General features: G+C 48.4%; 2 protein-coding genes across 2 annotated transcripts in view; both read right to left on the minus strand.

Moving 5' to 3' along the window:
- Positions 1-6,559, minus strand: part of PLEKHD1 (pleckstrin homology and coiled-coil domain containing D1) — a 49,465-nt gene extending 42,906 nt beyond the window's left edge. Inside the window, exon 1 of the mRNA XM_055304172.1 lies at positions 6,411-6,559. Within this exon, the coding sequence (XP_055160147.1) occupies positions 6,411-6,559 (149 nt within the window). The remainder of the gene's footprint in view (positions 1-6,410) is intronic.
- A 12,355-nt stretch (positions 6,560-18,914) lies between these two features.
- SLC39A9 (solute carrier family 39 member 9) overlaps positions 18,915-24,918 on the minus strand; it is a 54,538-nt gene continuing 48,534 nt past the window's right edge. Inside the window, exons 4-7 of the mRNA XM_055304245.1 lie at positions 24,672-24,740; positions 23,503-23,588; positions 22,821-22,955; positions 18,915-21,078 (exon numbers count right to left, since the gene is read on the minus strand). Of these exons, the coding sequence (XP_055160220.1) occupies positions 20,848-21,078; positions 22,821-22,955; positions 23,503-23,588; positions 24,672-24,740 (521 nt within the window). The 3' untranslated portion in view covers positions 18,915-20,847. The remainder of the gene's footprint in view (positions 21,079-22,820; positions 22,956-23,502; positions 23,589-24,671; positions 24,741-24,918) is intronic.

Raw genomic sequence — 24,918 nt, forward strand, 5'->3', positions numbered from 1 at the left:
AGCACCAGAGTACACTGACATTGTCAAGCACGCAGATACACGCTGACATTGCAAGTTTGTATGAGGCACAAGAAGAGTGCAGACCAGGGAGGAATGATGGTTTAGGTGTGAGCCAAGGGAATGCTCCGGGAGGAGGTGACAACTGAGCAGGGTTTTGAAGAGTGAATAGGAATACCTCAAGAATCTGGGAGGAAGCCAAAGGGGGAGATGCATTCCAGACAGAAGGAACAGCATATGGAAAGAATCGTGTGTTCAAGGTTCTCAAAACATGTCTGGTATTACTGGCAGATAGGCACAAAAAGGGTAGGCTGCGGTGTGGGGGAGGGGCAGCGAGATGGAAGGTCAAGGAGAGATGCAGGGACCAGAGCAGGGTGGGGCTGCTTCTTGCTAATGAGGGTAACTGCCAGTAGGTGACAGGGTGGACGCAGGTGCCATCCAACACAAGCGAGGGAACTTGGGGAGGATTTCCTAAGCCTGGTCTCCACCTTTTACTCCCTTCCTCGGCACTCTGAATGCAACAAGGGCTCAGCCAGAGCCTGATGGTCAACACTGGCCTCAAGATCAATCCAGCTGGAGGTGAGAGGACATGCTGCTTAGACCCACAGATGCCTTCAAAGTTGGGCAGGTCCTGTTTAAGAGAGGGATCTACTCTGCTGCGCTCCTTACTCTTTGGAGAGGCAATAGGCAAGTTTGGGAGTAGGGGTTGGAAAGGGCCTTGGAGCACAAAGCGAAAGAAAGTTGGAGTCAGAGGAAATCTCGTAGGGCCATAGGGAAGAGGGTTGATGGGAGAGTGCAGAGGAGAGAGGACCCATAGAAGATATGGGAGTCTGGGTCCTACAGTGTCAAGAGACAGTGGTGAACAATCCTATCTCTGGCAATGGCATGATGGGGTGTCTGGAAGGCTTGTGAAAACAAGGAGCCAGCACTCAATGAGACAGTGTTCACACTTCTGTGATTTAAATGCCTCTTCCGCCGTTTTCATTGCCAACTCTTCTCTTCTGCATAGCCTACTAGACTCACAGATCCCTTGTGTGAGAAGCAAGCGGATGTGCCCACGAGGCGGTGGGGAAGGGTAGAGAGATGGTGGGATGGGCTGAGTTCTTACCACAGGGACCACCCACGGTGGATAGCACGTCAATCCATAAACAAGGAAACAAGAGTTTAGAGCCTCTTGAGGATTAGCAGAAGCCTTGGTGCAGGTTTGGATTTCCTCAGGATGGTGGGTGAGACCTTGGGCCAAAGTGAACTCACTCTCAAGAGGGCAGCGAGAGCCTAGTAGACATGTGAGCCACCCATGGGTGACATTTCACAGGAAGGAGGGTGGGTATCCAGCCTGGCTGCCCCTTCTTCCCCAGCCACAGACTTGCCGAATAGGACCAGCACCCCGTCTCCCTTATCCCTGAGCCTCTCAGGCACTGAGAACAGGTGTGTGAGGTTTGGAGCCAGGTAAATCCTAGAGCTGGGGAGGGACAACTTAGCAGAAGTGTCCTTTTCAGAAGTGATAGAGGAAGATAGAAATGACAGCCCTGAGCATGTGTCCCTTTTCGTTCATGCTGCATGACCTGGTACGCTCAGGGAATGCTCATGCTGACCTTTGCCACTTGTGTGACATTAGCTCTGAAGTGGTAGGACAGTAGGAATCATACCTGTGAAGGACACGAGTGATGACAAGTTAGAATTGATGCAGACATCATCAAGTCCAAGGGAGTTTTTAAAACCGTTAGTGCAGGGCAGCCCAGGTGGCTCAGGGGTTTAGAGCCGCCTTCAGCCCAGGGCGTGACCTGGGATCGAGTCCCACGTCAGGCTCCCTGCATGGAGCCTGCTTCTCCCTCTGCCTGTCTCTCTCTCTCTCTCTCTCTCTCTCTCTATCTCTCATGAATAAATAAAAAAAATCTTTAATAAAATAAAAACGTTAGTGCAATTCTTCAAACAATACAGTATAGATGGGGCACCTGGCTGGCTCAGTGGTTGAGAGTCTGCCTTTGGCTCAGGGCGTGATCCCGGGGTCCTGGGATCAGACTCCCCTGCATGGAGCCTGCTTGTGTCTGCCTCTCTCTCTGTGTCTCTCATGAATAAATACATAAAATCTTTTTTAAAACACAGTAAAGACAAGGTGAATATGTAAAACAGACAATAGTGCAGAGGCACTGGGTGAAGTGGGTAGAGCCTTAGAGCCCCACCCCCTGCTCCCCACTCCCTTGTGGTATAGTCAGGGAATCTCTAGAGTCATCGATGGAACACGGTTGAAAAACCACCATGAGAACTACCTCCGTTTTGCAGAAGAGACACCACGGGCCAGTGAGGTGAGATGCTGCTGGGCCTCGGCCGGGCTCATACAGCCGGTCACACACTGCCGGCCACTGGCAGAACTGGGCACCTGCTTCTAAGCCAAGGTCACTTTCCAGCACAGCCAGAGCCTTTTTTTTTTTTTTTTAATATTTTTTTAAATTTTTATTTATTTATGATAGTCACAGAGAGAGAGAGAGAGAGAGGCAGAGACACAGGCAGAGGGAGAAGCAGGCTCCATGCACCGGGAGCCCGATGTGGGATTCGATCCCGGGTCTCCAGGATCGCGCCCTGGGCCAAAGGCAGGCGCCAAACCGCAGAGCCTCTTTCAAAGGAAGCTGCTTTGTTATTTCCAAGTCCTGGACATAAGGAAGCTGAACTGCCTGCATGTGTCCTGCATGAGGTCTGACCGCTATTCATGGGTGAGACTCATTTTCAAACATGACATCAGCAGCCACTAGGGACAGCTCCTGGGGGTGGGGGTGTGAGGAAAGTATGGCTTGTTTGCATTGTTAACTCACTTAACTTCACAAGGCTTAGTCCCAGTGAATCAGCATATGTCTGCAGTGCAGCCTGAATTAATGAGTGTTTAGCTGTGACATTATACCCATCTCCTTAACCTAAGGACTCAGGGGAACCTTGGTGCCACCACCTCAAAAGCAGTAGGGGTAATGGATAGAAGGGTCCGGGGAGATCCCACCAAGCTGTCGCACTGGAAGAAGTTTGAAGAACACAAGTTTATTACAAAAAGAGGAGCCTGCAGGCACCTTGCAGCTGTGATAAAACAAGCAGTAATGCCACAGCTGTGCTCATGAGGCACTTCACACAGCCAGCTGTGCAGAATTCTATGTAAGCCAGAAAGCGAGACCAAATCCCAGGGTCACTAGAGGCTGAGCCTGGTGCGTGGAGGTGACATGCTAGGCTCTTCCCTTCAGGACAGCTTGGTATTGCCACGTCATCTCTATGAAACAGTGCTCAGGGCCATGGATGAAACTCCCAGACCCAAGCCCTGTGGGAAGAAAGCCTCCCCAGATCTTTCTGGTATGGTGGCCCCAGATGATCTTTCCACACCTGGGCAGGTTATGACCTGAGATTTGGGAAGTAAGGCCAGCATCTCATGGTCCCCCTGGCGTTTGGCGGACACTGAATGTTCCACAAGTGAGACCTGCTGCTAGGCTGAGCTGGGAGCCCACTGGCCACCTTCCGTGGGGGGAAGGGGAAACTGGGCCCAGCGTAGAGGGCCCTGCAGCAGGAACTGGCTGGGCCCTCCCCGTCGGGGGCTCTGGGCTCTGGCGCCGGCATTTGTTCAGAAGGGTTTGGGAGAGGGACCAGAGGCCCCGGGAGAGTATTAAACCCTGGGAGAGCCGGCCTGCCTGCAAGACCAGCCCTGCTGCGAGCTGACACTGGCTGAAGCTGGGCTACCCGGTCTCTGCCAACAGCCTCTGCATCTCCACTGCTCCCGGGCTGGGGAGGACTGAGTCATCAACCTTACCCTCTAGACACCGATCCCAGTTCTCTTATCTCTTCTAAGTCATGGATTGATCGCTTTCCCCTTTTGTTGACTAGGGGGGAGAAAGCCAAGCCTTTAACTCAAAGCAGCCCAGGAAGGGCAGGTCTGCTTGGGCCAAGTGGTTTGAAGGCACACGCCCTGAGACCTGAGACAGGTCCTGAGCGGAAGAGGCTTTACAGAACCCAGCCTGCCACAGACGTTCCATCTTGCCCATCCGTTATTTATGCGGCTGCAGGAGCCTTTCCAGGCCCCTTCCCCTTAGCGGCCCCAGCGAGGGCATTGATCGCCCTAATGGCAAGGCTCTGCAGTGGCGGGCCTGGGCTGCCCCCACCCCAAGCCTTCCTGTGGCTGCTAATTAGCTGAAGTCCAGAGACTCCATTTCACAAATGGGGAACTGGGGCCCAGGGGGCCCTGCTGGGAAGCAAGAAGGGGCTAAGCTTAGCATCATGACCCTCACCCCAAACGGCAGGTGGGCTCTTAGTTATTTCCTGAACCCCAGGGGAGGAGGACTCTTTGTAAGGTGGCCGCTCCAGAATTCCTATAAAAGAAGGGAACAGAGGTGACAATCTCCCCTTAAGGAGGCTGGAGGACTTGACCTGAAGCTGTATCTGCAGAGCATGTACACTGTTCTCAATTAGACTGAATGGTTTTCAGAGCGGCTGTGGGGACTGCTGATGGTGTATGCGGTTGGGGCTGGGGAGCTAAAGCCTCCCAAGCCTCCCTTGGCTCTACCATTGTGCTTTGAGCTAGGAGCCTTTGCCCCTGACACCTCCCAGCCCTGAAATCGACTGTGGGTACAGGGCCCAGGTCCCCACCACTGTAGGTGAGAGGGGCTAAGAGATATGCCACAGGGTTCAGAGGCTCCCAGTATTTACTAGGGATGTGATCAGGTGTAAGCGACTGGCAAGAAGAGTCTTGGAGGACAAGACCCCGACTCAATACCTAGGACAGCAGCCAGACCCAATGGGGAGGGAGCAGTGGCTGCCTACAGCAGCTAAGGTGGAAGAGAGGGGAGTGGGGGGCATGTGCTATCTGTACCTGTATTTACAAGCAGCCTTCCCACCCCACTCCCTACCAGGGTGCCCTGGTAGAGAGGAGGCTGTGCCTGGTGCTCAGGAACTGCATCTAAGACAGTACAACCCTGGAAGCCCCTCATAAGATCCCCTCCACACTGCCCCAGGCCTCTATTTAGGGGATGCAAGAGAAGTCTAACTTTGGAGGAATGCAAGAAACCCATATCCCACTAAATCCCAGAGAGAAAACTGGCAGAGCCAAGAAAGGTATGTGAAACCAGCTACATAAAACGTGAAACACCCTCCACAGATCCTTTTGTTCTATGGCCTTGTAGAAATATTAAATTATTCATCAAAATAGAACATCAGAACCAACCACTGCCATATCTCTGTGATTTGTGGTCCTAGAAATATCTGAGGCCCTGCTCCAGGACAGACTCATAGTGGGATGGGAAAGAGCATCTAGACACACTCCTAGTTTCCTGGCAGAGTCAACCTTGAGGGAGAGGCTGGATCAGGGTCTGATTTCTCTAGACCATCATAATAGCAAATCTCAGAACTGAGATTGGCTTGAGGTTGGAGACTGTCCAGAAGATGGCCCGTTGCTTCTGCGACCAGCGTGGGGAGCTTCCTGCAAGCTCAGGGCCGTGAGCCATTCCTCCGATTCCTTCTTCCAGTAAGAAGCACACCCTCCTCCAGTACTTTCCAGGCCCATTTATACATAGAAAGTGGCCACTGGCTGACATCTGGGAAGTCCCTTCTGAGTTGGGGACTGGGAAGCTGGCGCTGCAAGCCAGTGCTGGGGCTGCTCTGATCCTCTCCACCGCCCCTTCCAAGAGACCCATCCCTGGGACAGCCCAATCTGTCCCCTCCCTTGCCCCTCGGTCTCTGCTTAGGTCCACCCCAGCTCAGTCCCTCCTTTCAGGCTTCTGTGCCAGAAGCACTGGAGACTCTCTTCCCTCGGCTCAGATTTTTAAAAATTAGTTCAAGGGACAGTTGGAGGGGTTGCCAACGTTGTCCCACCAGGGGTGGGCACAGACCCTTCCCGACCCTTCCTCTCTCTCCTGGCCTGAGTCTTTCAGAAGGGCCATGGTGGAGCTAGCGCAGGGTGTGCTGGTGGGTCATAGGTGAAGCAGGGGAGAGGGGGAGGACACAGGAGCCCCAGCTCCAAGCCCGACCTTGATGTCTGGGGCGAGGCGGGGACAGCGCTTACGGAGATGCCAGTGGGGATCCCAGGAGGGTGTCTTTGGCTGGAGATGGGGCTATTCTTTCCGGGCCAGAGTCTGTCCCAACGTGACCCAGAGGGGTGCCTACCACAGCCATGAATTCTAGTACACCCCCCCCCCCCCGGGCTTAGATGCACTCGCTAGGGAACTGCCCATCGCCCCCAGGCCTGTGGTCCCACCCAGCTCGGCCAGCACTGCGAGGAGAGGGCTGAGATGCACGTCTTCCAGGGAGAGCCAGGAGAGAGCGAAATAGGACGAGGACAAGGTCACAGAGGAAGTCAGAGGCAGGACAGCAATGCAGGGCTCGGCACGGGGGTCCGCGGCCCTGGGCCCCCTCCCCCGGCGGTCCTCCCCCGGCGCGGGAGGCGCACTCACCGCCGCGACCATTTGGCCGACGGCCTCCCGAAGGGCCGCTTCCACAGCACGCCGTAGAGCTGCACTTTGGTGCTGATGTCCAGCGCGTCCGACTCGGCCTGCTCCAGCGACGGCGACGGCGACACCGAGTTGGACTTGGACGTGAACATCCTGCCTCGGCGGGGCCGCCCCGGGCCCGGCCCGCCCACTGCCCGGAGCCGGAAGGATGCGGTGGCCGGGGGCGCCGGGCGCCGTCGGGGCGCGTCCCGTCCGCAGGGGCGCGGGGCTGCGGGGGGCGCGGGGCTGCGGGGGGCGCGGGAACTCGGCGGGGAGGGCGGCTCAGCCTGCAGCCCGCAGCATCTCCCCGGCTCCCCGCGACAGCCCCAATTCTGGTGGCCCCGATTGGCTGGGAGGGGCAGGTGAGCTGGCTGGAGGCCGGCCGCGAGCGCCAATCAGGGCGGGCGCCGGCTCGGAGGGCCGGGCTCCGCGCGCCCGGAAGGTCCCGGCGGGTCGCTCGGCCCGGGATGCGCAGCAGCCTTTCCCCACCACCCCCGCTCGCGCCCCGCCCCCGCTCGCGCCCCCCCCCCCGCGGTCCCCCCCGCAGGCCGGCAGGGCCCACACCGAAACGGAGCTCGTGCGCCTGGGGGTGGCCTTGGAGTCCCTCGTGCAGACACCTGCTCCGTCTGGATGGAGGCGAGCAAGCAGCAAGGGCTTGGAACCCCAGCCCAGCCCTCGCGCGGCTCGCAGGAGCTGCGGGAGCCTTGCTTCTCCCACCTGCGGGGCGGAGCTGCCCGAGCCTCCGCGGGCGGGCGCGGCCAGGTAAGAAGCCTCGGGTAAGTGCCCGGAGCGCCCGCCCGGGGAGCCGGCTGCCTGCCCCCCACCCCCGCCGCTCCGCGCCCCCCGCGGGCTTCCCTCCGCACGGCCGCCGCCCTCCGGGACCACCTTCCTCCTCCCGGCACTTGGCTGGCGCCCGAGGTTTCTGTGCGCGCCCGGCGGGGGCTCCCGGGGCTCCAGGTGGGCCGCTCGCCTCCGGCCCCTGGCGACCCGGGCGCGGAGGCAGGGTTACCCCGCGGGGCCGCCCGCAGCGCTCCGAAGGCCGGGGAGGGAGTTTGCGCAGGAGGACGCCGCCGGCGGGACCCCGCCGCAGTCCGCCCGCCCCGGGCCGAGGAGCCACCTCTGTGCCCTGGAGAAAACCGCTTCCCCGCTCAGGGGCCCGATTCCCTCCTGCGTCAGACGGAGGAGCCGGGCCGGAACAGAAGTTTGCAAACGGGGGGCCTGAGGGCCAAATCGGTTTATAGATACACTTGATTAATTTGCCCAAGTAAAAAACTGAGGCTTAATTAATAGAGGGTAAAATGCGCACGTCTTACTTATCTGACGAAGTTTGTTACCTGGATACGCAGAGGAACCACCACCCAAAGCAAGATGCAGAACATTTCCATCACCCCAGAAAGATCCGAGCCGCGCCTGTCTAGTCAACTGCCATCTGCCACCCCCTCCCAAGCAACTGCTTTCTCTTACCAACATTTGCACACCTTTTAAAAGCTTTTTAAATTCTACTGCCTGAAATGGCGTTCTCCACAGACCCGCAATCCCCTATTGTCCTTTGCTTGGCTTGCTATGCTCATTTATTACCTGCCTGGCTCCTCCCTGTAGGCATTTGAGTGTGTGATCCTCACTAGGTGCTCCCCAAGGCCTTCCCAGTGAGTGTAGCTAAGAAGGGACCTCCTAAAGGGTTCCCACACCCTGCACCTAATGAACTCTGGAGTTCCCAAGCCCGGGCAGCATCCCCTGGTGCTTACTCCGAAGGGGCCTACCTAAATTCCCTCTGCCCCTCCTGACTCACGGCCCCCCGGCAGAAGCAGGTCTAGCCTTAACGCAGGGCCTAGGGCCCAGGTCCACCAGGTGGGAAGAGACAGGACTAGGAAGATGACGGGAGCCCATGGATAGAGTGCAAAGTGGACATTGCACACGCTTTTTTAAATTTTTATTTTATTTTAAAAGATTTTATTTATTTATTCATGAGAGACACACAGAGAGAGAGAGAGGCAGAGACACAGGCAGAGGGAGAAGCAGGCTCCATGCAGGGAGCCAGAAGCGGGACTCGATCCGATCCGGGCCTCCAGGATCACGCCCTGGGCTGAAGGTGGTGCTAAACCGCTGAGCCACTCAGGCTGCCCTGCACACACTTTTTAGGACTCTTTTGGACACATTTTCTGAAGCACAGAAAATTTCCCACTTTAGTTCTGCTTTTCCCAAATGGAAGTTAGAAAACTTGTGTTAGAAGCCTGTGGTGTGGAGTTCATGGGTCAGGGGTACTAAGGCAGGACTTTGAGATGCAGGTGACAAACGTGAAGAAAAAGCCTGCACAGGTATCAGCATCTCCAGGGAAGGTGGTACCAGGCAAAGTGGTACCACTTTGCAGGCCACCTGCAGCTGCAAGGTCACGTCCCCCAGGCGGCAAGCAGGGCCCACAGTGGCTGTAGTGACTGTCCCGGGCAGGGGGGCACCCAGACAGCAGCATCTGTGGCAGCAGCTTGGTCATCAGCTGGCTTCCTCAGCACAGTTTTGGGCAGCATTCCTGGGAGCTTTGCCTCTGGTCAGGCCTAGTTCTGTAGTCATGCCAATATCCTTTTAATATATTAATTCCTTTTATGCTTAATCAGGTCAGGACCAGCTTTGGCTGCTTGTGAAGGACTGGTGCTGAGCTCATGAGCCACAGGAGGGAGAGAGGCAGGATACCTGGAATCATCCTTAAGGAAACCCTTCCCAAGGAGCAGGGCAGAATGAGCCCCGATGGTTCCTGGGAAGGGTTCAGTGTCTTTAATGAAAGAAATAGAGCACAAGTCTCTTTAGTGGTGAAGAGAAACCAATCTTTGCCCATTCCCTCTACACACAGGACACTTGAACAGACCTTAGCCAATGGCGGTTGAGGTCAGGTGGAAGGACCAGAGGCAAACAGCAAGAGTTTGATGGACTGCTAGATACGTAAGTGGCTTCTGCTTCCCTCAGCTAAGCAGCACGGATAATACCAAGTGAGCCTTGGGAGAAGCCGTTTCTGCTTCCATTGTGTTCTCTGTCCTAGCTGGTGGCAGATAGTACTGAGGAAGACTATCTGAAGACCATAATAAGCTGGGGACGATCCAGTGCCCTGCGCCAAGTGTAAGCCGGTACTGCTCAATCTTAACAGGAACTAGGTAAGACCAGTCAAGGGCAGATGCCCAGGGTCTTGAAGGAATGCTTTGCACGCTCAGACCTAGAGCTGATGTTCTAAGGAGATTGTTTACATTCTAGCCATTTCATTTAATTTTTGAAACGGTCTCAGTGAGGTACATATTATTTTTCATTTTCTAAGTGAGTAAATGAAGTTCAAAAAGGTTGTCTACCTAAGGTTACTCTCCTAGTCATTTCTGGAGCATGCTAGGCCCTTCTCGGTTATGTGTAGAATGAGAGAAGTGACAGGACCAAGATACTTGATTGAGTCTGAATCCTAAGCCCGTACCAGTCACCCTGCAGGACACCACCATGTTAAATGTGGTCTGGAAAAATGGTAGACCTCCTTTTCAGCCTTTCCCTTTTTTCCCTAGTGATTTCTCTCAATTGCTAACTCACATAAAGCTCAAAGTTCCTCTTTTTTTTTTTTTTAAAGATTTTATTTATTTATTCATGAGAGACACAGAGAGAGAAAGAGGCTGAGACACAGGTGGAGGGAGAAGCAGGCTCCATGCAGGGAGCCCGACGTGGGACTTGATCCAGGGTCCCCAGGATCACGCCCTGGGCCAAAGGCAGGTGCTAAACTGCTGAGCCACCCAGGGATCCCCCAAGCTCAAAGTTCCTGCAGAAATGAAGACACAATGTAAAATTCCAGCCTCTCATCTGTGTTCAGGGACAGGCCCTAAATAGTGAACATACATTTTCTTTTTCCTTTGGCCTTTATTTATTTCTTTTTTGCTCAGCTTTGTTGAGGTATGACTGACATAGATAGATTGTACATGATTTTTAAAAGGTGTATAACATGATTTAATCCATGTACATATATCCCAGGGAAATGCTCACCACAATCGAGTTAATATATTCATCACCTCACATAGTTATTTTGTGTGTCTGCCTGTGTATGGTGAGAACATTTAAGATCTACTCTCTTAGCAAATCTTGTTCAAGTATATAATACAGTATTATTAACTATAGTCACCATGCTGTACACTAGATCTCCAGAACTTACTTATTTTATAACTGAAAGTTTGTACTCTTTGACCAGTATCTCCCCATTTCCCCCACCCCCAGTCCCTGATAACCATAATTCTACTCTCTGGTTGTATGAATTTGACTTTTTAAGATTCTTTTTTTCTTTTTTAAGGATTTTATTTATTCATGAGAGACACACACACACAGAGACAGAGACAGATGCAGAGACACAGGCTGCCCCGACTTTTTAAGATTCTACACATATGCAAAGTCAGAGGGCATTTGTCTTTCTGTGTTTGGCTTTATTTCATCTACCGTTAGGTCCTCCAAGTTCATCCACATTGTTGCAAATGGCAGAAAGTCCTTCTTTTTACAGTGAAAAATATCTCATTGTGGGGATCCCTGGGTGGCTCAGTGGTTTAGCACCTGCCTTCAGCCCAGGGCGTGATCCTGGAGTCCCAGGATCGAGTCTCACGTCAGGCTCCCTGCATGGAGCCTGCTTCTCCCTCTGCCTGTGTCTCTATTCTCTCTCTCTCTGTCTCTCATGAATAAATAAATAAAAACTTAAAAAAATATCTCGTGCATATATGTACCACATTTACTTCAGTTATTCATTCATCTACACTTACATTGTTGCTATATCTTGGCTGTTTTGAATAATGCTGCAATGAACACGGGAGTGCAGACATCTCTTCAGGATACTTATTTCCTTTGGATATCCAGAAGTGATATTGTTGGATCATAGGGTAGTTCAATTTTTAATTTTCTGAGGAATCTCCATGCTGTCTTCCATAGTGGCTGCACCAATTTACATTCCCACCATTGGTACACGAGAGTTCCCTTTCTTCCACACCCTCACCAACACTTGTTATCTCCTTTTTGATAACAGCTATGCAAACAGCTATGCAAAGGTGTGAAATATTTCATTGTGGTTTTCCTGACTAGTGATGCTGGACACACTTTTCATGTACCTGTTAGCTATTTGTATGTCTACTTCGGAAAAATATCTATTCAGTTCTTTTGCCCACTTTTAATTGGATTTATTTTGTTTTGGGATATTGTGTTCTTTGGATATATATATTTTTAAGATTTCATTTATTTATTCATGAGAGACACACAGAAAGAGAAGCAGAGACGTAGGCAGAGGGAGAAGCAGGCTCCCGGCAGGAAGCCTGATGGGGGATTCAATCCCAAGACCCAGGGATCATGACCTGAGCCAAAGGCAGACGCTCAACCACTGAGCCACTCAGGAGCCCTAGTTCTTTGGATATTAGCCCCTTATCAGATCAATGACTTACAAATATCTTCTCCCATTCCACAGGCTGCCTTTTCATTTTGTTGTTGGTTTACTGTGCAGATTTTTGGTTCGATGTAGTCTCACCTGCTTATTTCTGCTTTTGTTGCCTTTGCTTGTGGTGTCTTTTGGTAAATCTTCATTCAGTAACAACACGGTAGTGAATTGGTCCTCATGAGCCAACACCATCCCTGGGTTAGGCATTTCCCCTGGAGGGATATTTTTGCCCCTTAAAATCATGAGATGGTGTGTTTATATTGTACATAAGCATCAGGGTTGGCAACTATACTAACAGCCCTACCTCAGTACTACTAGGTCTCTTCCAGTCCTTTTGCCCATTTTCTGATCAGCTTATACTGAGTTATATGAGTCCCTTATTATACTTTTGATATTAGCTCTTATCAGATAGGTGGTTTGCAAATATTTCCCTCCATTCCTTAGGTGCCAGTTCATCTTGATAATTTCCTTTGCTATATGAGAGAACACACATGGTCATAATGTGCTTTTATCCAGAGTCTGCAGGCTCATTGACAGTCACCACTCTTCTATGCAACAGGTATTAGCATGGCCATTACACATGACTAGCCCATGGTAAGGAAACATGTGAATCTTGATTGACTGGGATCCAGCTCACTGATCTTACACTTCAGGTAGGGTGAGCCAGACAGTCTTCCTTAACTCACTTCAGTCAGGAACAAGCAGGGAGACTCCAGGGGACTTTCCTTGGAATCACACCCTGATTGGACCTCAAAAAGCCCCAGCAACCTGGACAATAGCGGATCCTTCCATAGTGTCACCTCCTCAGCTCCCAGCCCTTCATGTCCTGACCCCACTCTCAGGCAGGTGGGCCAGACTGGTGCCAAGTGAAGGACCCAAGAATGCTCCTGTTTTTGGTTCCCTGGGCTGCCCTGGCACCTGTGTCAGACTACTGGCTGGATCCAGCACAAGTATCCCTCTGGGGCCAAGAAGCAGAAGAGGTGGAAAAGATCTGGGCTCCAGGCCAGGCCCTCCTGTAGCATCAAATCTCTCTCCTGGAACCTCTTTCCCTCCAACTCTAATTCCATCAATGGGGCTCCTGTCCTGGATTCCACAGCATGTGGCACGAATTCAGCTAAAACTACCCCTTCATCACTCAGGTTATCTTTGCTTGGTTCCCATGGACCTTTGCCCCTCCTCCCATTCTAGGATGTCCGGGTCTGTTTGTGTGTGTTTGGGGGTTTTCCTCCATGTGTTTATGTCCCTTCCAGACTGTGAGCTCCTTGAGGACCAGAGTCCAGGGCTGTAGTAGGTGCTCAACAAATGCTTACTGAATTGACTTGTCTTCCCATGGCCCCGTTCGGGTGCTGTGATGTCTTGTTTGCACACCAAATGGAGCCCGATCCCTCAGGGCCTCAGCTTTTCCTTGTGAGAATAAAACAATCTGTAGCATGGTTGAGAACGTATGAGAAAGCAATCTTCAGAAGGCTGACTTGTTGCCTGCTTTTAGTGCTAAGATGGGTTTAAATCCAGGCTCTGCCATCCGTCATGTGAATGGAGGACAATCACTGGGCATCTCTGGGCATCAGTGTTCTCTCAGCCCCACCTGATCTCCATTCCTTCATCCCAACCTGTTGTTGGAGCTCTCCACTCTCCCCTACACTCTGCCCCAGCCATGCTGGATCTGATATTCCGGAAAGCCACCAAACTTTCATGGCTCCTTTTTATTTGCTGTTCCCTCTGCCCACAGTGCTTTTCAACTCCCCAAAAATCCTACTTCAAGTTTCAGCTCAGATGACTCCTCTTTTGTGATGCCACACCTTCCTCCCCTTTTTACTGAATTGTATTCCACTTTGACTGCATTGTTGAAGGCCAGGCATGGGTCTTAGGCTCCTTTACTAGCACAGGGCATGGCTGCCCCCCAGGAGGGAGGAAGTGGGTACAGGGCACTGCATGCACGGTTGAAGCCAGTAGGCCAAGTTAGGGGGGCAGGAAGCCAAAGGAGAGTATGTGCACAGACCACCTGCCCTGTCTGGCAAGTCCTCCCCAGGCTAGGAGATTCTTGCGTTAGACGAGATAGTTCTGTTCTCCTCAGCAGGGTCAGCCTCTTGCTAGGCTTCTGCCCTCTCTGGTTGACAACTGCTCACATCCAAGGTTGCCAGAGTAGAAGTCTTTCTGGGAGTGGCCCAAGGACCTTTCTGCCCTGCCAGGCTGCCAGCTGCTTCACAGCACTAACACGGTCCACTGGCATCCAAGGGCACCGCCGTGGGCAGCACACTGCTTAGAAACATTGAAGGTATTCTGGGCTCCCCCTTGTGGGTGATGTGGGTGAAAATATATACATTAACTTGGCTTCTAAGAGCAAGTACATTTCACTGGGGAAGACGGATGTGTTCAGTTTGGCCAATAGGCCCAAAGCCATTTATTGTTACAACCTCACACACTCTCCAGAACACCTGAGGAAGAGCCAGGGTGCTGGTTTTTCATCTGGAACAGAATTAGCGATTCACTGGATCAGGTGCCAGGGGCTCAGGCCCCTGTGTTAGCTCCACCTTTACTTGATTAAAGACCTTGGGCAAGTTACTCTGAAACCTTCACGGCTTCATATATCAAAAAGGGGCCCTGCCAACTCTCAGCATCGCGCCAACCTGGGAATGTTTTCTCCAGCTCCAAGAGCAGATGTTCCCTTTTGGTTTCTCCAAATATCCAGCAGGGCAAAATTAGGGGCTGCAGAGAATGGGAAGGAGGGTCTACTCACATTCCTGCCCCTCCTGCTCCCACCTCAGCCTCTGGGCCAGGGGGAGACCCTGTTCTCACAGGGCCTGGAGGGCTGGAGAGGTGGAGGGTGAAGACTAGTGAGACCGTGACGACAGAGGTTCCATGTTCCACAAGTCCCCTTCAGTAAACCTGGGTACAGGGGGCATTGGAGTTTTGGGGAGGGAGAACCAAACGATGGAAGGAAGATTGAGCTCCCACCTGGCCCTCTGTACGTAGCTGCAGCTGACAGAGATGTTCAGAAAAGGGATGGGAGGGGTGTTTGGGCCCCCAGCCAGGAAGTAGGGGATAAGCAGGGATGAGGGAGGAAAAAAGTCGCCAAGCTCCATCTTGAGGTGCCAGAGGAGCCTCTGGAGCACAGGGATCTCGGGACTACCACATCCACGAATCACCTGAGTAATGATGGGAACTCAAGAGGCCAGCCGGGCGGTGCCTGGGAAGGCTGGAGGTGAGGCAGGCATCACAAAGCCCTGGCTAGACCCAATTACCAGTGGACTTTTACATCTGGAAGTACAGACGTCACCTAAGGAATGGACACATCACACGCACTACCTGTCATTGCCTCCCCTCACCTTTAGCCAGTCAGTGGCACCTTCTGTGCAGAGTTGCCCTCCTGCTCAGGGAATCGTTCCCAACTGCTTCACAGCTCATTCTGTTCCATCTTGGAGTTCAGTGCAGGGCTCATCTCCCTCTGGATGTCGTCCCTGAAGCCTCACTCTGGGCTTCTTGCCCCCATGTGTTCTTAGTTCCCTGTGCCTGTCTCCTGTTACTATTGGTAATTGTTTTCTTGTTTGAATCCCTCTCTGAACCCACAAGCTCCTTAAGGACTGGAAATGACGCCTACTCCCTTTTGAACACTTAGCACCTACAGGTGCCCGGTCTGTAGGAAGGACTCAGTGCTGAGTTAACGCTGCTGAAAGAAGAGGTAAGTGGAGAAGAGGTAAGGCTCAGCTTAAGTCCCATTCCACCTTCTGGATAAAACAGGATATATGCTTTCTTACACTTGACGGCCCTTGAAGTATCTGATGGTGGTCAAGTTCTGTCCCTAAGAACATTCTAATGAAGGAAAACATCCAGCTCCTTTGACACGTCCTCAGACGCCCTGGCTTCTCATCCTGTCTCCACTGAGCTCCCTCCTCTGATGGCTCTTGTATGTTTCAGGATTCCTCTATAAATAAGACAGTTGGAATGTGATACATCTTCTCTCACATTCCTACCCAAGTTAATAAAACTGAGTGATGGCTAACATTGCAACAGAAATCAATAGCCGAGCCAGAAAGGGGATCCAGAAGTTTGGGTCCCTCCAACAGTACCTTACTAACACTAGCTGGGCATGGATTAGGAACCCAAACCTAGTTAAGTTCCCACCTGTACACTCAGCCCTATGTGTGGACTCCTCACCTCTTGGCTAATCCCCAAGCCCTCACCTCAGCGTGAGCAAGGGCAGAGCTACATGTAAGGCCAGCAGCTCTGCAGATGCCTGGGGCAGTGCTACAGATTAGTGCCACACGGCCACAGATTAGAAAATGCTCCCTTGGAGCACAGCGATTCATTTAACAACGTGTATTTATTGAGAACCTAGCTTCCCGGAGCTTACAGTTTAGTAGGGAAGGTCAAAGTAAGGATGTATTTATTGTTATAAAGCAGCTTAAAAGGACCAGTGCTACAGAAAAAGAAAGAACAAGGTAAGAAGCACTTGGTCGAGGTGTGGCAGATTAGTTTTAAATAAAGTGGTCACAGGAGGCCTAACTAAAGGAGACTAGATCAAGACTAGAAGGTGAGGGAACTGGGGAAGGGCATTTTAGACCTAGGGATGGGACACAAGGTTGCTTATTTCTGACATTATAAAAACTACACTATAGGATGCTGCCCTAATTTATAGGAATTAGAAACAGACTTATAAAGTGCACTTCTATTAAGATCTCTATTTCCAGGGTCAGGTGTCCACAGCCTCTATAAACTGCTAGAGCAACTCTGCCCTTTGACATGAACCCACTACGATCAAGATCTGTTGCCTGGGGGATCCCTGGGTGGCTCAGTGGTGTAGCGCCTGCCTTCGGCCCTGGTCGTGCTCCTGGAGACCCGGGATCGAGTCCCATGTCAGGCTCCCTGCATGGAGCCTGCTTCTCCCTCTGCCTGTGTCTCTGCCTCTCTCTCTCTCTCATGTCTCATGAATAAATAAAATCGTTAAAAAAAAAAAAAAAAAGATCTGTTGCCTGCTTCTCTTTTCTAGGAGTAGACAGCTACTTTTTAAGTATTTAACAATGATGGCAAAGCAAAATAAAGTCAATGAATTAGTATCTTTTGGGACATATGGTGTATTATGTCCTTCACCTCCCATACCTCCTTCCCTAAAGGATCTTCACAGAGTGGGTACATCTTTCCCATGCCCTGGAAAGCTTTTCATTACCTATTGTGATGTTCAAATATGGGTCAAGTCTAGTTGTCAGAAAGAAAAAGTGGACTGCTAAGAGATTAATGAGCCACTCACATAAGGTATGCACTAATAAAAATTTAATATCATAAAACAAATCAGAAAACAGCAAAAAAAATTTTTTTTAACCATTCACAATTAATGTGGAAAGACAAAATTATAAGGCAGCCATCCATGGAATGATTTCATGTTTACAAAGGATCCAGAAAAGGGGACATTTAAAATCACTGTTCAAGCTACTGAACCAGGGGAACTGCAGTTTTATCCCATGAGACTTCCAACTTGCTAGAAATGCTATCAGAAAAAAAGATCAAAGCCAAATTCCTTGTGTTAGGCTGAGCATATCTGGAGAACTCCCAATGGTTGTCTAGTCCTTTCCTACAAGTCACAAATTTCCCTCAAGTCTCCTGGGGTGAATCTCGATGTCTCAGGTAAAAGGAGGGGGGGCTCCATCATTGATAGCATCTCCAATAGTGCTCTTGGGATCATTGTTTTGAGTAGAGATTTTCTAATGCAAGGATAGTTCTCCTGTAGATCACCTTCCACTGTAGCAGTTTTAGAAGAATCTGGCCAATATTTTCAAGCTCCCAAGGGGCACAGGGGCCCTATAGACAAGAGCATTTTCTAAGGGCTTGTGTTGTTGGTAGACAGCTCCCTGTTTAGTACCTAGCTACCACAGGTCTGAGGGGTATAATACTCCAAAGCTGGTGTGTCCCCCTAGTTCTAATCCTTGAAAAAGAAAAACCAAGGCAGTGACACAAGTAGGCTGGTAAAAAACATAATTTCATTGCCTACTCTCTACCAAGAACTGACCCCTCAAAATGACCATCTTTGACCTTTCTCTAATGATTCAAAATACAGAACAGGGCTGACTCAACTGTTTTGAATAGGGAAAAAAGGTGACAGGGGAAGAGAAAACACATAGCCTTTGTAGATGGCAACTGTTTCCAACCATCTACACTCCACGGTGCAGAGCCTGTGCCTAAAACAAATCTAACTACAGCGTGTACAGGAAAGCTACAAGACCTAGAAGAGCGCTGCTTCGGGGAAATGGGGTCTGATATGCAATTGGCTGGAGAAGAAGGGAGGGGAGTGGACCAGTAGTGTTTTTCACCTTCATTTGCCATTTAAGAGTGCGTTCGGAATCTGAAGAAATTTGTCCCTACCAAGGAAATGGGAGTCAAATTGTAATAAAGACTAACTCAGGCTATGAGGAAGGAAGGGCCATGCTCTTCATCATAAGCTGCATCTCTTTGGTAGCCAGTAATTCCATCTGTAATCACAGCAGCAACTTAGGAATTGCCAAAGCTGCCCAATGTGTGAGAGCATTAAGGCGTCTCCATCTAAGGAGGCAGGAGATACAAGAGGAAAACAGAACTGAAATGTGCCAGTAACTGGCAACTGCTGTGCCCTCTGCTGGGACACTGCCCGCCATGGGCAAGTTCTTCCTGCAATAAAGAAGGCCTCTGTCATGCTGCTCGGCCCCTTGCTGCCTGAAGCTGCATTTGAGCCCTCTAAGGTTAGTATGGCTATTTCTGCCCACTGACCAGGAGAGAAAGGAGTTCCTGAGGCAGAAACTTTAAAAACTGGGAAAGCCTGTAGCTTCTGAGAGCTGAGAGGCCTTACAAGGTTTGCCTGTCAATGCGAGGTCCAGAGGGGAAGGTGAATTTGGAAATTTGATGGTTCAATCCTCCTCACCAGAGTGCAAGCCCCCTCGCCCCAACCCCCAGCAAGATATTCTAGACAAACTTTTAATAATGGCAAGGCACTGCTGAAACAGGCTTTGGCCAGCAGAACAAATTTCTCACTGTTGCACACAACAGTATGAGAGAAAGTGCTGCTACCCACACCAAACCAGACACTAGGATGTACTGTTTATTTAACAAAGTACATTTCCAGGGAGAATCAAGGCAACCATGACATCTTAAAGGATCAGACAAAGCCCCATGATTCCTCAGAGTTGTTATCAGGAAAGTCACTCAGACTTTCCAGACTGTACCTTTGTTGGTTTTAATATCATATGCAATGGTTGCCAGCCACTATACAAAACCAGATCCTATTTATGCTACTTTGGTCTACAGCCAGCAGAGGGCTCGCAAGTTCTATTTCCATAGCTGCTGACCCAGTGACAAATCTAGGAAGGAAATAAAGAAATTAAAGGCATGCTGGCATATACGCTATATAAAACATTTTACGAACTCCTAAACCCACTGCCCTGAAGAAAATAGTCTTGGTTCCCTCTGTATATAATGTTTTGAAATGGTACAGAAAATCAAAATAAATTAATGACACAGTATCATACACTTAGTTGATAACACAAAGTTTACAGGGATTTTGGCAAATATGGAAAAATTATCCCAGTTTGTTAAACACTTTTACTATCTCAACTGTTCAAATGACCAGAATATTAGTGATTGTGTCATCTCACATATGAGGAAGTGATATTTTAAGGGCTTAACAAAGTTGCATTTGACACAAAGGTAACTTCACTGAAGGAATAAAGAACAGAGACAATGTTATCTTCATCATCACAGTTCAAGAAGTGGTTGTCCTGATGAGAATTCAGTTCACACAGATACTAACATCACCACCAGCAGTAAGCAGCAAATTATAGATAAGGAGGAGGGGCTGGGGGAGGGAAGACAGGAGGAGAGCATGGAAAAGATGAAGAGACAAGAGACATGATTTCAATAAGCTTTAAATCAAGAGGCAAACACTTCCCACTTGTCATACATCTTGACTTTCTTCACTGGTACAGGGATTTATATGACACTGGCCTAGCACTCCCCAAGGGACACCAAGGATTTGCCAGAGGGACTGCTAGTCTGCTAAGATAAATACTTAAAAAGAAAAATAGGGACAACATAGGTTTTGGTAATCTTACTTTTAAAAAGATTACTACAAAGATGTCAGTTACTATCCAAATTCACTTAAAATTAAAACCCCTTCATTTCAAAAGACACTTTGGGATCTGACTGTTCTTGAAAGGAAAGCCTGAGTGGGCCTGAACCTACCAGAACTTGGCTCCTCTGCATTGGAGGCAGGTACTCTGCAAAGGAGAACTTGAGAAGAAATACTAGTCGCCTCCTTCGACGCTAGTCCATCTCTGCTGCTCCATTTGATGGAATGGCAGGCTCTCTTTAAAGAGGCAGATGTGAAAGGAGGTGTTAAGTCTCTCCAGACATCCTCTTGTCAATGGACAGTTCTCAGTAAAAAGTCAGCTTTTCATGCGTCTTGCTGTCATTTTCCTGACTCTTGTCCCAAATAAACTACAATTACCTTTAGCATCTAAGACAGTGGGCATTATGACCTTTATCAAGGCATGTGGCATAGATGCTAAAGCACCAGTCTGACACGGTGAGGACCATGTTAAAAATCAATGGATAAAGTAAGTGGCAGCGCCTCTAAACTAAGAAAGAGATTTAGCTTAATTACAGAACACTGTACTTTCATAATTACTATTTAATGGTGAGTTCATGAAGTTCTCCACTTTTCCTTAAAATGAAATTCCACCTTCCCTGAGAATAGGGTTAAGAGAAACATCAAAACTCAAAATGCCTAGGACCCTTTAAAAAAACAACACAACGGAATGTCTATATCCAGTCGCAGTGTGTTGTTTCTACTCTAAAAGCTTTCCATTTCTCCAGGTTTGAATCTCACCTCCCTCTGGACTCTAGGAATACAGGTGGAGATGGGCAAGGTGAGACAAGAGACTGAGGAAGTGAGCAGCTGTCACGTGCTGGCTGTTCTCATGGGACGGCAAAGAGCTGTGGCCTGAGGCCAGAACCCGACGTTTAATGCTGGTGTCCTACTGACAGGATGAGTGGGATGAGGCAACCCAGAACCAGGGCGGCCACCTCTAGGCGGCTGAGGCCCCTCCCGCCATTGGAATCGGGTTTGTGGCTATGCCCCATTCCGCCCACCTCAGGGAGGACATGTACTGTGGCAACATAAAGAAACGTCCCAGCAGAGAAAAGCATGGCCACTCCAGTGGCATTGACCTCTGAAAGGGCTTCTTTACTGCTCTGTGAAGAGAGAGACAGGGAGAGAGAGAAAGAAGAAAAATTAAGTAAAATTCAGGGTCAAGAAGAAATCCTGATTTAAAAAAAAAAAAAAACAGCATTCACAACTGGTGCAACAGGGACATCTTGAGATCAGACCAATTTTGTTATTGATGAGAAGCTTCCAAATAAGAGTTTAAAGACTACTGATAATGTACACAATTGCTTTTTCAAACAAACTTCAAGTCTGGTTAAACAGATCTGGCATGTATTATTTTTACAATGGAATCAACAGCATTATTAATGCAGGTATTAAATTTTGTACATTCATTCATTTATTCTACTGATATTTAACGAACATCCCTATACATATATCAGGCTCTGGTGCTTGAGATACAGTGGTAATCAAGTTGCAGCACCTGCCCTCCCAGAGATTAGAAACATCTTCTAAACTAATCTTGACACAATTAACTTTACCTTTTTCTATTAAAAAAGTGGACCTATGGACTATGACAATTAATTACAAATTTAAGAAGAGAACACACTATAATGTAACAGGTAACCCCATACCTCCAGAATTATACCTTCTTATCAGAAGTTCTAAAGACTTGCACTGGTCAGTGAAGTGATAAAGAGGATAATTATATACTGCTTATGGACTGAAAGAAGAAAAGGCTCTTCAAATGATCAGAGGGGGTTTTTATAACACCTCATTTGTTAGTAATCCAGATCAATAAACCTGATTAACAGGAACTTAATCATCTTTTAACCATCTCATTTCTCATATGTTCTTTTTGATACGAGTATTACTCTATCAGCTACGAATGGAATGACACTTAGAAGAATCAATGACCCTGACAGAGAGTATAGGGGAAAGCAGTTCGCATACACTAGCCCTGAGTCAGTTTGGTTCTCAGATTTTTCTCTTGTTGCTAATCAGTTCACACTGAAGTACAGCAGGGAGGACCTGCATGCAGCCGCAGGGGACAGAACTGGAAGGTAGGGAAAGATCCAACGTGAACAGGGAAGAATGCCCAGGCTTGGAACTGACAAGTGACACATGTTACTTCAGGTCTGACGTTATGCTCAGTGCAATGATAAAGAATTGGAGGGACGCCTGGGTGGCTCAGTGGTTGAGTGACAGTCTTTCAGCTCAGGGCATGATCCTGGGGTCCTGGGATCAAGTCCTACCTTGGGCTCCCTGCATGGAGCCTATTTCTTCTCCCTCTGCCTATGTCTCTGCCTCTCTCTCTCTGTGTGTCTCTCTGAATAAATAAAATCTTAAAAAACACACACACACAACTGGATATTTTATATGTGGTGATAGGAGAACAAAGACATCCCTCTACTCCTTACTCTCCTCAAAGCTGCTGTTTGCCTGTCCCTCACACTTCATGTGCCTGCATTAAATGAATTAAATACATAACATTAAATATGTACTGTCGTGACTTCTATATCTGTCAAACAAAACCAGTGTCTGGTTAGGCTTGAGTTATGCTATTTACAGATCATTTGTCTGTGCAAATGTTTTCAGAACTGATGGAAAAGAAATTTTCAAATTAATTGAATAGGAAAATGTTCAAAATTTATCAAGAGAATGCCTTGCAATTAAGATTTTTACCTTGTACTGGCTTTTACTCCTAATTTCATCTTTAGTTTGAGAGGGTAACTTAATTGACAAATTCAACGTAAGAGACCATAAGTTCTGGTAAGTCACAAAAGAATTAGATACTTGTCTAGATAAGCTATGAATGAATCAGACTTACCTTACTTAGTCCTAAGTATGTCACCATGGACATAACTGGTGCTGCCAGTGCAAAAACCAGTAAGTGTTTTCTGATTCTATTCCGTTCTAGGCCAGCATGCATTAAGAAGGAAACTAGTCCAAAAGCAGCTGGTGCCTGGAAAAGAAAAATTATTCCTGATTACTCTTAAAAGTATGGATCACTGCTGTATTATGAAGTACATGTCATTTGACTGAATTCTCATAAAAAAAACCAGGCATGGTACACCAAAATTGAGTTCTGCCTTTTAGGAATTAATGTTCTAAGCTAAGAAAATATCCTACACTTCTGTGTATGTGTGTGTGTGTGTGTATGTGTGTGTGTGTGTGTTTCTTAGTAGTAAAAGAGAAATAGTCAAGAAAAGATTATAAGAAAGCAAAAATATTTATGAACAAAAATTAAATATAGAAATATTTAAAATACAGAAATGTGTAGAGAATTTAAGAGTTTGTATATATGACCATAAAAAAGTCCCTTCAAGTGAAAGTTTAAGAAAATAGTAGCAAAAAATCCTAGCTATGAATAGAGCTAGTCAACTGTCTCAAATGAATGGCAATTAAGAAAACTAAAACATTTTCCCATTCCAAAAAAATGTTAATGACCAAAGAGAAATTTTAATTATGAATATATTCAATATCAAATCTTTCACTAAAGTTCTGCTTACCTTATGTAGCATTATTGCCACAAACACAATTAATTGGACGCTAGTCTGTGAAGTAGAGGCTGCTGCTCCTAAGGCAACACCGTCCGCTAAATTTGGAAAAAATAAAACATAAGACACTATAACAACAACAACTATAATAGTGTAGTTTTGTGTGTGGGCTTTAGAGTCAGGTAGAGCCGCATGTGACTGTGTTATGGTTCCTTAATCTTTTCTTTTTCTTTTTTTTTAACCTTTTCTGAACCTTAGCCATCTCATCTCTAAAATGGACTCAAGGAAGTATATATATTATTCCTAGGATTTTCATGAAGGTTAAATGAGGTAACATATGTAAACAGCTTAGCACCTGGCCCCAAACATTCAGTATGTCAGCTCTTATAACAGAAATTGCAAAGACTACAAAGTAAGCATCTCTGTATCTTGTAGGAAAAACATAAATATTGTACATAGATGGTTAATACTTAAGCAAGTATTGGCTGGCTAAATGAATTTTTGTCAGATAAGCATGTTATATTTGAAGGGTCCAGGTGACAGTGTGCCATCTTCCACGTGCCTTTGTCAGTCTCAGACTCCTACTACGGGGACTGGTCTTCAGTTGTGACTCTAAGGCATGCCCAGTCAGCGATGCCGTGCCTTCTGCATTCTACAACCCACCTCCACCTCACTGGTATATACTGAGCAAAACAAGGCTATTCAGTACAAAAATGTCAAAGCTCTTTTCTAGATGAGGCTCTAGGGCAGAGGTCAGCATATTTTTTTCTTGAGGGCCAGACAGGAAATACTTCAGGTTTTGCAAATCATTTGCTCCCTTACAGTCACTGCATTCTGCCATTACTGTGCAAAGGCAGCCATAGATAATATGTAAACAAATGGGCATGATTGCGTTCCAAAAACTCTTTATTTACAGGTGATGGAATTTGAATTTCATATAATTTTCCTGTGCCACAAAATATTTTTCCTCTATTAAAAAAATAGAAAAACTGTTGTTAGCTTGCAAATCCCTGACACTGAGTACACCCGGGGTTATACTTGTGTTGGAGGACTTCACTGAGCAACCTTCAACCCGAGGGCCAGCCCAAGAGGACTTCATGGGGATGCTCCCTGGGATGTACACGCTAAGCCTCCCACACTGAGCCAGGAGAGAAAGGGGTCTCATGGCCTTCCAATCCTACCTGCAGCATGGACGACCAGACCCAGTGTGGTGGTGATTTTGGAATTGCTGGGCCTTGCTGTTTCTGGATCTGAAGTAAAAATAAGTAAGTCAGCTATGAAGCAATGTGAAATAGAAACTGTTAGAACACTGACCAGGAGGTAGAAGAGTTCTTTGAAAGCTGTTAGATTATATTTTCCTCAAGACTATCTTTTCTTTTTGGCTTCAAACACTTAGAAGTTTCCTCTGTCCTGAAAGGTGGGCAGGAA

The sequence above is a fragment of the Nyctereutes procyonoides genome, unplaced genomic scaffold (genome assembly GCF_905146905.1).
Source record: "Nyctereutes procyonoides isolate TBG_1078 unplaced genomic scaffold, NYPRO_anot_genome, whole genome shotgun sequence".
NCBI classification, from domain to species: Eukaryota; Metazoa; Chordata; class Mammalia; order Carnivora; family Canidae; genus Nyctereutes; species Nyctereutes procyonoides.